Source organism: Lissotriton vulgaris, chromosome 2_1 (assembly GCF_964263255.1).
Source record: "Lissotriton vulgaris chromosome 2_1, aLisVul1.2, whole genome shotgun sequence".
Classification (NCBI taxonomy): domain Eukaryota; kingdom Metazoa; phylum Chordata; class Amphibia; order Caudata; family Salamandridae; genus Lissotriton; species Lissotriton vulgaris.
The window spans coordinates 2,119,129,545-2,119,142,702 of record NC_141687.1 but is presented as its reverse complement, the minus strand read 5'-3'; the positions used below and the strand labels follow the sequence as shown (position 1 = coordinate 2,119,142,702).

The window sequence follows — 13,158 nt, the reverse complement described above, 5'->3', positions numbered from 1 at the left end:
AGAAGTCAGTCCCTCTGCAAAAACATCCAACCAGTTCTGGCTCTAATCGATCTCCCCTTCTAGTGGTAAGGCTCATTGCACAATGGTCACTAACTACTGGACCTAGAGTAGCTCCTTTACCTTGGAAATTGAGAGAATTTTATAAACTTGCCTTGGATATCATGAATCATGTGTCTTCTACTTGGATGGGTTGCCTATTACAATTTGAGGGTTGATTTTTTTTTTTTCTGTTTCATGGCTCCTACAAATGAGCTGTGCCATGTTGGATTTAAGGCAGAGCACCGAAATCAAATATCTAATGTGATTTCTTGCTTCTTTATACGTAGCATCTCTGCACAGTGATTAGGCTGGAGTAACAATAATAAATCCAAGGAGTTATGAAAGTTACTCAAAACACCCACGGTTACTACAGAGCCATATGCTATGAAACTGGAGCACCTAAAAGCTATATAAATGTTTGTGGCACTATCTTTCTTGCTCAATTCTAGAGCCTTCTGCTTATTTGTTAATGTCTTCTGTGAATATCTTAATTTGAACTCTTGTATTGCACTTGGATTCATATAAAGGGTTTCTTCCTATAATTAGGTTTTATTTGCTCAGTCATGCTGTACCACATTTTCAACCCACTACTATTTCCTAGAGTAAGCGTTAACTGCTCCGCTTTCATCTCGAAGAGTCAGGTGTCCAAAGAGTGTACTTTGCATATCCACTTGGAGTGCATCAGTATTTGTTGACCAATATAATGCCCTTTGTATATACTACCAAGTAACAAATCACCGAAATCTACCAACAAACTGCCTTTTTTTTGTTTTATCCAGAGCAAGAAAAAGATGTGATTTAGATGTAATGATGAGCAATTGAAGAAGCATGTATTATTGTTTGAGATGGACAAGTGACCCCCTCAAAGAATCAAGCCAACACTTGTTAGATGCCTTGCAAGTTAAATAAAATAAACATATCCTCTGGTAACATGACATGAAGCAGTAATGCGTAAACCAAAGGCAATGTGTAAGGATTTTGAACAGTGCATACACAGTCGAAAAAGTCCACAACAAGTTTTAAAATGAAGAGAAAAATTTAAGACTATAATTGGACCAAAGTGACATAAATCCCATAAGGGGACACAGATCTAAGAATTTTTATAGATTTAAGTTAAAACAGCGCCAAAAAAGCACAAAGCATTAATGTTCGTTTATAAAAGTTGTAAACCAGGACTTAGGCATGATTTGAGGCTGAACCTAATGGAGTCCTTGTCAAATACAACTGTTGGAAAGTCACTTTTCTGAATAGAGACATTAAAATGTCTTCTTATGCAGATTGGGAGTTAGTTTTTTTCTTCAAGTGTGCTTGGCTCCTTAAGTGGGACAAAGCTGAAATTCAGTTTGATGCAGTGAAATTGCTGGTCGAATACTATTTCCTGCAGGTCTCCTTAAATCTCTGGTGCTGGAGTACACTATTACCTCTGTGGAGGGCCCCTACAGATCTTAGTGTGTCAGGCAGAGGCCAACACCAAAATCCAATCCAGTTCCAGTTGCCAGTGATCAGCTGGTTGTTTTCAGGAAATAGCATCTTCATCTTGCAGCTTATTTCCCTGTAGCCTCTTAGGAGGTCAGTCATCTGACCCGTGGAATCCACTTCCAGGTCCTGGGTAAAAGAGGGAGCAAATCCAGTCCTTTAGGGCTTCTCTCAGGTCACAGACACCAGGTCCAATCGTCTTCTGATTTTACACAGGTCAAGAAAGTGTTCCAAGGAGGGTGTCTTGAACTGACACATTTATGCCTGACACAAGCTAGTGGGTGGGGGTGGCTCCTGGGCATTCCCTAGTCAATATAGTAAAAGTACTTGGGGACAACACTCCTCAGTTATTAAGTAGTTCCTATTTCCCTTACTGCAAAAAAAACCTGCAGTGCCCCTCCCTCTCAAAAAATGTAAGATGAGGGAAAAGCTTCTCCCTTTGTGCAGAGTCCGTGTGCTCACCCAGAATTGTGGTCAGGGAATGGTCAGTCTCCTCTGTGGTAACATTGAGTTGGGTAACAATAAACATCTGTTATTCAGTGCCTTGAGAGATAAGTGCGCTTTACAAGTACACTTGTTGTTATGTGGTCCCTCAAAAACGGTTCTGGGGGTACCTTCCCTCTCGCTGGGTTCGCTGCCAGCCTGATCATAGGGACAAATGTTGGGCTTTCAAAGTGTCACCTAACATTTGCTTCTAACAAGGGAGGCACTTTGAAGTGAATTAAGGTCGTGGAGAAACCCCAGCTGGTCTTCCTGCCAGGGAAAGAAACAAACTCCGCCATTCCCAAACCATTGTTTCAGCTCCAGGAGCAGCTTTCAGAACTAGTTTAGGCCAGGTAGAGTCTGGGCGGTTGCTAGAGTTGTTCGACTTCAGCAGTTCCAAGCAGGGTAAAGATAACTTTCTTAAAGTTATCATTTTCAATATATTTAGTGCTAATCCAGCTTCACCATCCGACCGGATTTTTATTAAATGTAAAAATACATCTTTTGATGATGTCTGTAGTTGATACAGGTACAGAGTTATAGACCTACTTACACTTTTCCAATATCCCAGTTAAAGCCTGACCAAAGACCATGCAGTTTGGGGCTTGCAACTGTGGGAACATACCTTTTATAATGTCATACGTGTTCCACTCTTAAATATTATTCCCTCTACCTTGTACTTAGGGGGGACTTATTTAATATTTAAAATAGGGTTTTCCTACCTGTTAAAGGTGTGATTTTGACAGGTCTGTGCAGCATTGCTCAAGCTGCTGCTGACCAGATAAACAGTGGAAGCCCAAAGCCAAGTTTTTGTGGCCACTGTAGTGGATGGCAATAGGTGCTGCAGTCCACAAGTGGCCTTTAACATTCTATGCCATGAATGCATTTCTGTCCATATACTATGGCCTTAAAAGAAATGTAAATGTAAATGCGCCAATCAAATTTTAAGACAATTCTGAAATGTTTCAGGGCTTAGAGCACATACACTGGGCACTGGATCGTAATGTCCCAGTGTTAGACGCCAAGATTAGCAGCAGGTGAGTCCTTAAAAAAAACAAAGAACTAGGAGTGACCACCAAAAAAAGGGGCCGCATTGTAATAGGAATCAAGGGGTTTGGACTGGAAACCTGAAACTGGGTACAGTGCAACACACCTCTTCAGTCAGTAAGTGAGGCTACCTTTATATACCTCATGAAGGTCATCCCCTTCTTTCAAACATATGTTCAAGTAACCCCCACGAGTACGAAAGCACAGTGACATGTTCTGGATTATGATGTTTGTGAATGTCGAGAAAATTGATAGCTCTTTACTCCATGGGCATGTTTCAGGGGCCAATCTCTTGGATTTTTCATGTGGAAATTGAGGTAGTTTCCTCCAGCGGACTACTCCCAAGGCTCTTACTTCTCCTCCCCATGGATGAAACCTCGGTGTTGAAACATAACAAAGACAAACAATCTGAACCAAAACAATCTTCGGAGCTGAACACGGCCTCGGAGCCGAAAAAATTGTCGGAGCCTCAAACTCCTATAAAACCTAAGGAGCCCAAGCAAAAAGCCTATGAGACTCGGTCCAAAGAACATTATGACCCAAAATCTTTGGCACCGAAAAAAGAAATTTTACCCACACAGTCTCTACCTGACTTTTCGGATCAAAAACAAAAAACTATTTTTATCGATCCAGAGACTGGCTAAGTCGTTGCCAAACCTCCAAAAAAGAGAAAACTGGATACTTTAGAGGAACCTGAAAAAACTTTGAAGCGAAAGGAGACGAGTACTAACACCTCTCCACCTCCTTCTCCTCCTCCATCTGATCCAAATCTTTCAATTTCTCCACCACACTCCCCACAACATACTGTTTCACCTCAAACACTGATGATGAGGATACCGATGGGGGGTAAGAATGTAGATCCAGATGGGGATGATGATGATCATACCGTCCCACACGAAGTAGACCCTTGGGATGACTACAATACAGATCCCGACCCACATAATGACCCGGACTTCATTCCATCTAGGCCATCACCACCTGATGATAATATTTGGTTTGCGTAACTAATCAATATGGCTGCCCAATGCCACAGAGTACAGTTACATTCTGATCCCTTAGAGGAAGATTTTTTACTTGAAACCTTTGCACCCTCGCAAGATCCACACACTCCCTGCCAATGCTAAAGGGCATGCTCAAACATGCTCCAGAAGTGTTTAAAGACCCTGTCAGGCCCAGAATTCTCAGCACCAGGGTAGACAAAAAATAGTAAGGCAGCTCCCAATGACCCAATTTTCATTAAAGGTCAAGTCCCTTTAGATTCTCTTGTGGTGTCTAATGCACGCAGGAGGGCAAACTCACAAAGTACAGGCGACACCCCCTCCTGATAAAAGAGTCCAAACTAATAGACGCATATGGTAAACGTATTACCTCACAGACTGCGAATCATTGGCTGATTGCCAATGCCTAAGCTTTATTGGCCAGGTACGACAGAGCGCGCTCTGATGAGCTTGAAAAGCTCATGCAATACCTCCCAGACAAGTACAAACAAAAACCCAACGACCTTATCCAGGAGGGGAAGTTGATCACAAACACCTCAATTAAATGTGCTCGACGCGGCTGATACCGCATCTCGTGCCATTAACACTAGCGTTTTGTTGGGCAGGCATGCTTGGCTGCGGGTCTCCGGATTCAAACAAGAGGTGCAATCGGCCATTCTATTTCAGCCCTTTGATCAAGAGCATCTTTTCGGGCCCTCAGTTGACACATCTTTAGAAAAGATGAAGTCCATGGGGGGCCTTAAAAATTCCTTCCCCTAGAGGTTCTTTTCACTGCTCCTTCTACAGGGATGGCTCCAAAACCATTGGCTCAGAGCATCCTTTTCTTCCTATAAGAGCCCCACTCAAACGTCCTCCAAAGGTTACTTTTGGGGAGGCTATAGAGGCAACAATGGTAAGGGAGGAGTTCCCGGCAACAATAACTGCAACTCCTCTACCACCAAACAGTGACTTTCCTACACTTTCTGCTGATCATCCCACACTTTCCGGGGACGTCTCTCACAGTTCCTACCTTTCTGGAATTCATTCACAACAGAAAAGTGGGTAAGACAAATTATCCAGTATGGTTATTGCCTGGAACTCACCTCTACTCCCCCAGATATTCCTCCCAGACAATGTCTTTGGAACATCTGAAAGAGGTTCTCTCTCTAACATGCAATAGAACTAGTCCCCTTACCTCATCAAGGCACAGGGGTTTACTCCCTCTATTTCCTAATTCCAAAAAAGGACAGCTCTCTCAGGCCCATATTGGACCTCAGACCCCTGAACCTCTACATTCAGTCGGATCACTTCTACATGGTCACTCTCCAACAGGTGCTCCCACTGCTTCAAAAGGATGACTTTCTATCCACTATGGACTTAAAGGATGCTTACTTTCAGATTACCATTCACCCCGCTCACAGCAAATATCTCAGGTTCGTCATAGACGGACAACACTACCAACTCAAATTCCTCCCATTCGGGGAGACTACAGCACCCAGAGTCTTCACCAAGTATCTATCAGTAGTTGCAGCCCACTTAAGAAGGCAGCACATTCATGTCTTCCCTTATCTGGATGACTAGATCATAAAAGCCAGGTTACACAGCAGCTGTGTGCAACACACACACAAAACAATCAAACTGGTTTATTACTTGGGATTCACAGTAAATCTCACCAAATCCCACCTCCAACCGTCCAACATACAACAATATCTAGGGGCTTCCATAGACACTTCATAAGTCAGGGCATGTGGGCCCCTCAACAGAAAAAAAATCCACCTAAATTACCTGGAATTGTTGGCGATCTTCCTAACGTTAAAATCTTTTCAACTCCACCTCATAGGCAAAGCTGTCCTGGTTCGTACAGACATGACAGCAATGTGTTACATACAAAAACATAGGGGATACACTCTCTCCAGCTTTCACACCTAACTCAAAGCATATGGAGATGGGCCATTCCTCAGAACATACATCTCATTGCAGGCCACCTACCAGGAGTACACCATCAGATTGCAGAACTGTTCAGTCTCCAGAGACAGCAGATCCACGAATGGGAACTTCATCCTCTAGTTCTGCTTCCGTTCTTTCAAAGGTGGGGGTCACCCAGAAATAGACCTGTTCGCCACACACCAAAACGCAAAATGCCCAAGCTACGCATCCAGGTATCCACACCCATAGTCCAAAGGCAATGCTCTAGAGATGAACTGGTTAGGCACATTTGATTATGCTTTTATGCCTCTCCCACTCATTGCACTAGTGGTTTGGAAGCTCAAACAGCATTCCCTCACAATAATCCTCATTGCTCCCACATGGGCCTGTCAGCCATGGTTCACAATCCTCTGTGAACTTTCAGTAGTTCCTCATCAAAAGCTACGCTTCTCGCCCAAGCCTCTCACTTAGAACCATGGAGACACAAGACATCCAGAACCCAATACACTGAACCTTGTGGCACCTGAAGTTTCAGACTTTGTCTACCTCAATCTCCCGCCAGACTGCATGAACATCATTAAAGAAGCTAGGCGCCCTACCACTAGATCTTGCTATGCCGCAAAGTGGAAAAGATTTTTAATGTATAGTACAAATCACCAAATCAACCCACTAGATGCTTCTATTCAAAACATTATCTGTTACCTTTTTCATCTACATCAATGTAACTGCCTTGGTCCCAGCCCTACCAGCCTGTCCTGACCTCTGCCTCCTCCAGCAGAAACCTGACGTGTCTAGTTGCCCCCTAGATCCCTGAGGACCTGCCTTGCCTTCCCTGCAAAGACTCTGTCTCCCATGAGCACTGGACTTGCTCAAGAACCAGACTCTGGCTCTGGCCGAATCCGCAAGTCTGCACCACTTTACACCCAACGCATTCGGCCCGAGTTCGATTAGCCCAACACCACAAGGAGGTCATCCCCCCCCCCCCCCTCATATCCCCCAACCTGAATCCTGAATCCTGAAATCCTGAAATCCTGAATCCTGAAACCTGAATCCTGCGAACCTGAACTAGGATCTGGTGATCCCTGACCTACCTCAGCATCCCAATGACGCCTGCAGCCTCTACCTGGAGGGTCCCCCAAACTACGATTCGAGCTGGTAAGGAAACCCAACACCTAAAGACATCCCTGCACCCAATTCCCCACAGCCTTGGGTGGCCCAGCCTATGGTGTCTGGGCACCCCATTGCATCTCAACTTACCTCTTCAACCGGTGGTCGCCTCCAGAAAGCCTCCCTGCCCTAGCCTGCTGTCTTTGTTCTGACCTGAGATCTCCCATTGAAAACAACAGAGCACCCAACGCCTTCTCAGCACCCTGCCTCGCTTGTGCCGCTGTGGGTGCACCTTGTGCTAACTAGAATCCCCCTTTGCCCTGAGCTTAACCCTAGAAGCTTTGATCCCTCGACCGAGTTGCTTGCCCGAGAACATCCACCAACCAACGGCCCCCAAACTCCATAGACTTACATTGGGCATCAGCACCCGGCCGCCCAGTACCGCTGAGGGCGCTATTAGAGTGCACTCTTTAAGTGCATCCTTGACCCTGGGGAAACCCTGGTTTTAAACCAAATAACTAGACTCGCGAAACCGATTGCTTACCTTCAAGCCTACAACCACATTTTCTCCCATAGGATTGCATTGACTGTTTTTCCTCTAAAAAAAAGTTCTACGTTTTGAGTTGTGTTTGTATGGAAACCCAAACAACTATGTTTTAATGTTAAAGTGGTTTACTTACCTTTGTCTAGAAAATGTCCCGGTGTGATATCTTGATATTACACACTGAGTAGAAAAAGTAATCTCAAAAGTACTCCAAAAAGTAAACTCAAAAGTAATCACAAAGTAACTACAACATAATGACAACTGTCTTTACATGTTTTACAAACCTGTAACAAAGTCAATTTCATCCAGCTTGCATATTCTTATCAACCTGTTATGAAAAGTACAACTTTACTTACCTGTACCAAGTCCTGCTTAGTTTTAAAAATAAAATAAAAATAAAGAAATATTTTTTATACAATTAATTGGTCTGAGTTCAGTCTGAGTGTGTGACATCATTTCTTGCCTGAGTCTGTACAATAAATGCTTAACAATACCCTCTGATAAAGCCTTACTGCTCTCCCACACTATCACAAATCAAGAGTAAGGTGTTTTCTACTTTTACCTCTGTAAGCCTTTGGGGATATACTATACTTTGGTATAGTATATAAAGAGCAAGCTTCCTACAGCTACTATTCTACATAAGCACACAGACATCTCCAACACCTACACCCCTAGAAGTTATCTGCTATCACATCTGTAGAAGTTAGGCCATGCCTATATATCAATATGTCAGGATTCCAGTAGTCAAGGCTTTCATGGAAGGTCTTCAGAGTTTCATACCTCCCACACCACATCCTATACTTGTGTGAAACCTTAACATAGTCCTCACAAGACTCATGGGGCCACCCCTTTGAACGTTTACACTTCGGGCCCTTCTAGTTCATTTTCTGGAAGGTAGCTATCAGTGTGACCATTACTTCCCTTAGATACATTAGCAAACATTAAGCACTCTCTTTAGAAGACCCTTCTTTCAGGTTCAAAAGATAAAATTGTCATCAGAATCAAACCTACATTTCTACCCAAGGTGGTCTCACCGCTCCCCCCGTAACCGGACTATAGAGCTTCCTCTTTCCGCACAAAGGCCATCTCCTCTCTGAGGCTAGAACAGCAAGATGGATAACTAAGTGAATCCAAACCTGCTACTACTGCTAATAGAGTTGTACCAGCCCCTCCCAGGGTGTACTCCACCTGTAAAAAATGTGCAACCACGTCTGTCTTAGGCAACATCCCGCTATTTGACATCTGCACAGGGGCCACCTGAAACCACCCCCTACATGTTTACCACACACCATGTGGTGGTAAGTAGCACTAACTGGACATCCAGGCTCGTAAACAGGCCATGATTGACCAGGCAGTCTTAAGAACTTTGTTTCAGACATCTGCATCAGATATATTCTAGCTGAAGCTTTCCAAGAGTAATGTTTATTCAATCAATCAGAACATTTGTAAAGTGCACTACTCACCCGTGAGGGTCTCAAGGGGCTGGGTGGGTTTGATATTGGGGGTAGGGGGGTGATGCTACTGCTCGAATAGCCAGATCTTGAGTAGCCGTCTGAAGGTAGTAGGGTAGTAGGTCCTGGGTCTGCCGTAGGAGGATGGGGAGGGTGTTCCAGGTCCTGGCGGCGAGATGGGAGAACAATCTGCTGCCAGTGGTTGCTCTACGGATGCGGGGAACGGTGGCGAGGGCGAGGTCGGCGGAGCTGGCGGTTCGGGGTGTAGAAGTTGAGTCGTCTGTTGAGGTGTGCCGGTCCAGTGTTGTCGAGTGCTTTGTGAGCGTGGGTGAAGAGCTTGAAGGTGATTCTCTTGTTGACGGGAAGCCATTGTAGGTCTCTCAAGTGGGGTGTGATGTGGCTGTTGCGAGGGGTGTCGAGGATCAGGCGTGCAGAGGCGTTCGGTATGCGTTGAAGTTGTTTCAGGAGTTTGGCCGAGGCTCCTGCGTAGAGCGTTTCCGTAATCCAGCCTGGGTGACCGTTCTTCTTGTTCCGGTGGGGATCCACCTGTAGATCTTGCGGAGGGTATTGAAGCAGGAGGATGAGACGGCGTTGGCTTGCTTGGTCATGGAGAGTGTTGAGTCGAGGATGAACTCCAGATTGCATGCGTTGTCGGTGGGTGTCGGTGCTGCTCCCAGTGCGGTCGGCCACCAAGAGTCGTCTCAGGCTGAGGCGGTGGAGTTGAGGATGAGGACCTCCATCTTGTCCGAGTTCAGCTTCAGACAGCTGTTCTTCATCCACTCAGCGACGGCCTTCATTCCTTCGTGGAGGTTGGTTTTGGCGGTAAGGGGGTCCTTGGTGAGGGAGATGATCAGCTGGGTGTCATCGGCATACGTGATGATGTTAAGGTTGTGCAGTCGGGCGACGTGGGTGAGCGGTGCTATGTAGATGTTGAACAATGTCTGGCTGAGGGATGATCCTTGGGGAACGCCGCAGATGATCTCGGAGGCTACGGACCAAAAAGGGGGAGGCGGACGCTCTGCGTTCTGCCGGAGAGGAAGGAGGTGGTCCAGTCCAGACCCTTGTCTCGGATCCCTGCGTTGTGGAGGCGTGTGCGTAGGGTGCGGTGACAGACAGTGTTGAAGGCGGCTGATAGGGCCAGGAGGATGAGGGCAGCGGTTTCGCCGTTGTCCAGCAGGGCCCTGATGTAATCGGTGGCAGCGATGAGGGCAGTTTCGGTACTGTGGTTGCTGCGGATCCCGGACTGGGACGGGTCCATGATGTTGTTCTCTTCGAGGTAGCGGGTCAGTTTTCCGTTGACGGTCTTCTCGATGACCTACGCCGGGAATGGGAGCAGGGAGATGGGCCAGAAGTTCTTGAGGTTCTTCGGATCTGCCTTGGGTTTCTTGAGTAAGGCGTTGATCTCTAAGTGCTTCCAGCTCTCCGGGAAGGTTGTGGTCTCGAAGGAGATGTTGATGGCATTGCGGAGATGAGGTGCAATGGTGGCGCTAGCTTTGTTGAAGATGTGGTGTGGGCATGGGTCTGATGAAGAGCCAGAGTAGATGGAGTTCATGATTTTGATGGTGTCGTTTTTGTTTATGTTGGTCCAGGTGAGCGAGGGGATTGGTGCGGGTCGTGGCCGTGGGGTCTTGGGTGTTGTTGGCTGTGTGGGCGCCCCGGTTGTTGAAGCTGTTGTGGATGTCTGCAATCTTGCGATGGAAGAAGGTGGCAAGGGAGTCACACAGGTCTTGCAATGGTGGGATGTTGTAGGTGTTGGAGCTGGGGTTGGAGAGTTCTTTCAAAATGTTGAAGAGCTCTTTGCTGTTGTGCGCGTTGTTGTTGAGGCGGTCCTGGAAGCAGTCCCTTTTGCCGGATCTAATGAGATGATGGTGTCTGCAGATGGCGTTCTTGTGGGCTGCGTAGTTGTCTGTTCGCGGTGCCATTTCTTCTCTGGTTTTCGGCAGGTTTGCTTGGAGGCCTGAAGGTCCGCGGTGTACCAGCTGGCTTTCTTGTAAGTGTGTCTTGATCGGGGCAAGTGTTGGTGCAGTTGTCAATACATCGCCTGAGGTTGCGGGCAGCGGTGTCTGATTCGGTGGGGTCGGCGGGTGGGCTTTGGGTGAGGGTGGTGTTTAGCTGATCTTCAGTGACTTTGCTCCAGCTGCGGCGGCGATCTGTTGAGTGCAGTGGTGTATTTTTACAGCCACACATGCTACAAACAGAAAATTGTATTCATCCTATAAGCATTGTAAGCATCTTTTCGTAGTGTGTAGTGCTTTAGGTTGTCATGTGCCTGCCCTCCTCCCCAGAGGCCTGTGTTGATTTCAAGTCTCACATTTTTCGCTGGTTGACACTGCACAATGCGCATAGAGCACCTTGCTATGCTTGCCTAATATCCAAGACATGTTTTCACCTGCTGTGCAAAATACCATTTTTCAGGGTGTTGGTGCCCATGCACATTCCCTACTAGCAGAAGAGCCACAGCTCTTGTGACTCGAAAGAATTCTCAGTAGAAAAACAGCCTGCAAACATCCGAGTCCAGCATTAGATAGTAGAAGTATGCAGAGCATGTGAATCTACAGCACTACATGCTACAAATCGATGCTCATAGGGTAAGCAGCATTTTTCTTTTGGTGACTACTTTGTCTACCTGCAGATTCCTCACAACCCCAACTTTCTTCCTGTTAAGGACTAGTAAGAATGGTCCAATTAGACTACTGTGTTGCAATACTTTAATAGGCAAAATTCATTCTTTTTTGCCTCTTAGAGCACAGGAAATATGGAGGTGAAACTGATATGGGTGCACCAGGGTAGGGGCTTTATGTCTCCAGTAACATCACCAAGCAATCACTCCTAGTGCTAAAATGCTGTCAATCGCCCCTACTGGCTTGGACTAGCTTTGAAAGTTTCCAGTCTGCCACCGGGAAATTTCCAACATGTGACAAATCTCCAGGTAGATAAGATTATCCACCAGAAAGATTGGTACCGAAGTTAAGTCACTTTTTTCATTTTCTTAAGCTCTTCATAGCCGCTCTGCCATACGATATTTCACCTTTTCTCATGCTATGCGAAAAACACATATTCAGAAAATGGTATGGAAATCCTTACTCTCAAACCAAAGGTGAAAATATAATAGTAAATATTGCAACCTTAGTTACTAGGCAAAACAATATTTTCCTGATGCTATCATTTTCTTTCCTTACATTTGTAACAGGGGAACGATTTCCGACGCTGAACCTTTGGATAGACCAGTTACCGAAAAGCGCTATGAACAGGTTTCTCATGTTACTCCTCCCCCATCACAGTATAATCAGTCTTCTCAGATCATTGTAAATAACAACGTATCCCTGCCTGCTCAGCAAAAGCAGTCCATTCTGGAAGGTAAATGTTGATTCAAAATGTTTATATTCTTTTGATTGTGTTCGACATTTAAAAACAACTCTTATCTTACAAGTAGAGTTGTTAAATGCTTATTGTTTGTGAAGTGAAGGATTGTATTGTCTTTCCTGAAGAAACGTAGAGTTTTGAAACATAACTCCATTTTATCCATTGCAAGCTAAAACCTTCATCTTCCGTGCTAATTTTTCAGGACTTTATGAAAGAATATATGATGTATGTAACTTGTATTGTTTTGCAAATTCATATATATTATCTTGTCTAGCCTACATGTAATTTATTGTTCGAGGCATATGAGCTGCAGATTGTACACTATGCATTAGATCGCCACCTGGTGTTGGGCTCGGATGATTGCAGGTTGTTGTCTTCTTGGAAGAAGTCTTTGTAGTCATGAGATAGGTGACTCCTCCCTTGGACAAAAAAGAGAAATATGCTAGTTATGTCTCTGCCCACCTTGTTGAAAATCAAAATATCATCATGGAATAAATAAATGTTGTATAGCGCACAGCTCCTCGGGTGAGTGTCCTGGCACTTGACATAGAAGAACATGTGGATAGGAGACCTGCCAGATAAGAATAATACATTCGCTAAAGGTAGATTTTCAGGGGTTTTTAAAGGTTACTTTGTCTGTAGATGATTTCAAATGGGCAGGCATCTGGTTTCACATCATAGCAACCAAGACCATAAAGGAGGAGTCCCCTCTCTGTTGTTTTTTAAAGCGGGGGACTAATAAAAG

At 45.3% G+C, this 13,158-nt stretch overlaps 1 protein-coding gene across 6 annotated transcripts in view; it reads left to right on the top strand.

Moving 5' to 3' along the window:
* TJP1 (tight junction protein 1) overlaps positions 1–13,158 on the top strand; it is a 707,329-nt gene that overhangs the window by 582,602 nt on the left and 111,569 nt on the right. For all 6 annotated transcript variants that reach the window (XM_086958396.1, XM_086958395.1, XM_086958394.1 and 3 more), the window contains one exon: positions 12,241–12,407. In XM_086958396.1, the coding sequence (XP_086814522.1) occupies positions 12,241–12,407 (167 nt within the window). The remainder of the gene's footprint in view (positions 1–12,240; positions 12,408–13,158) is intronic.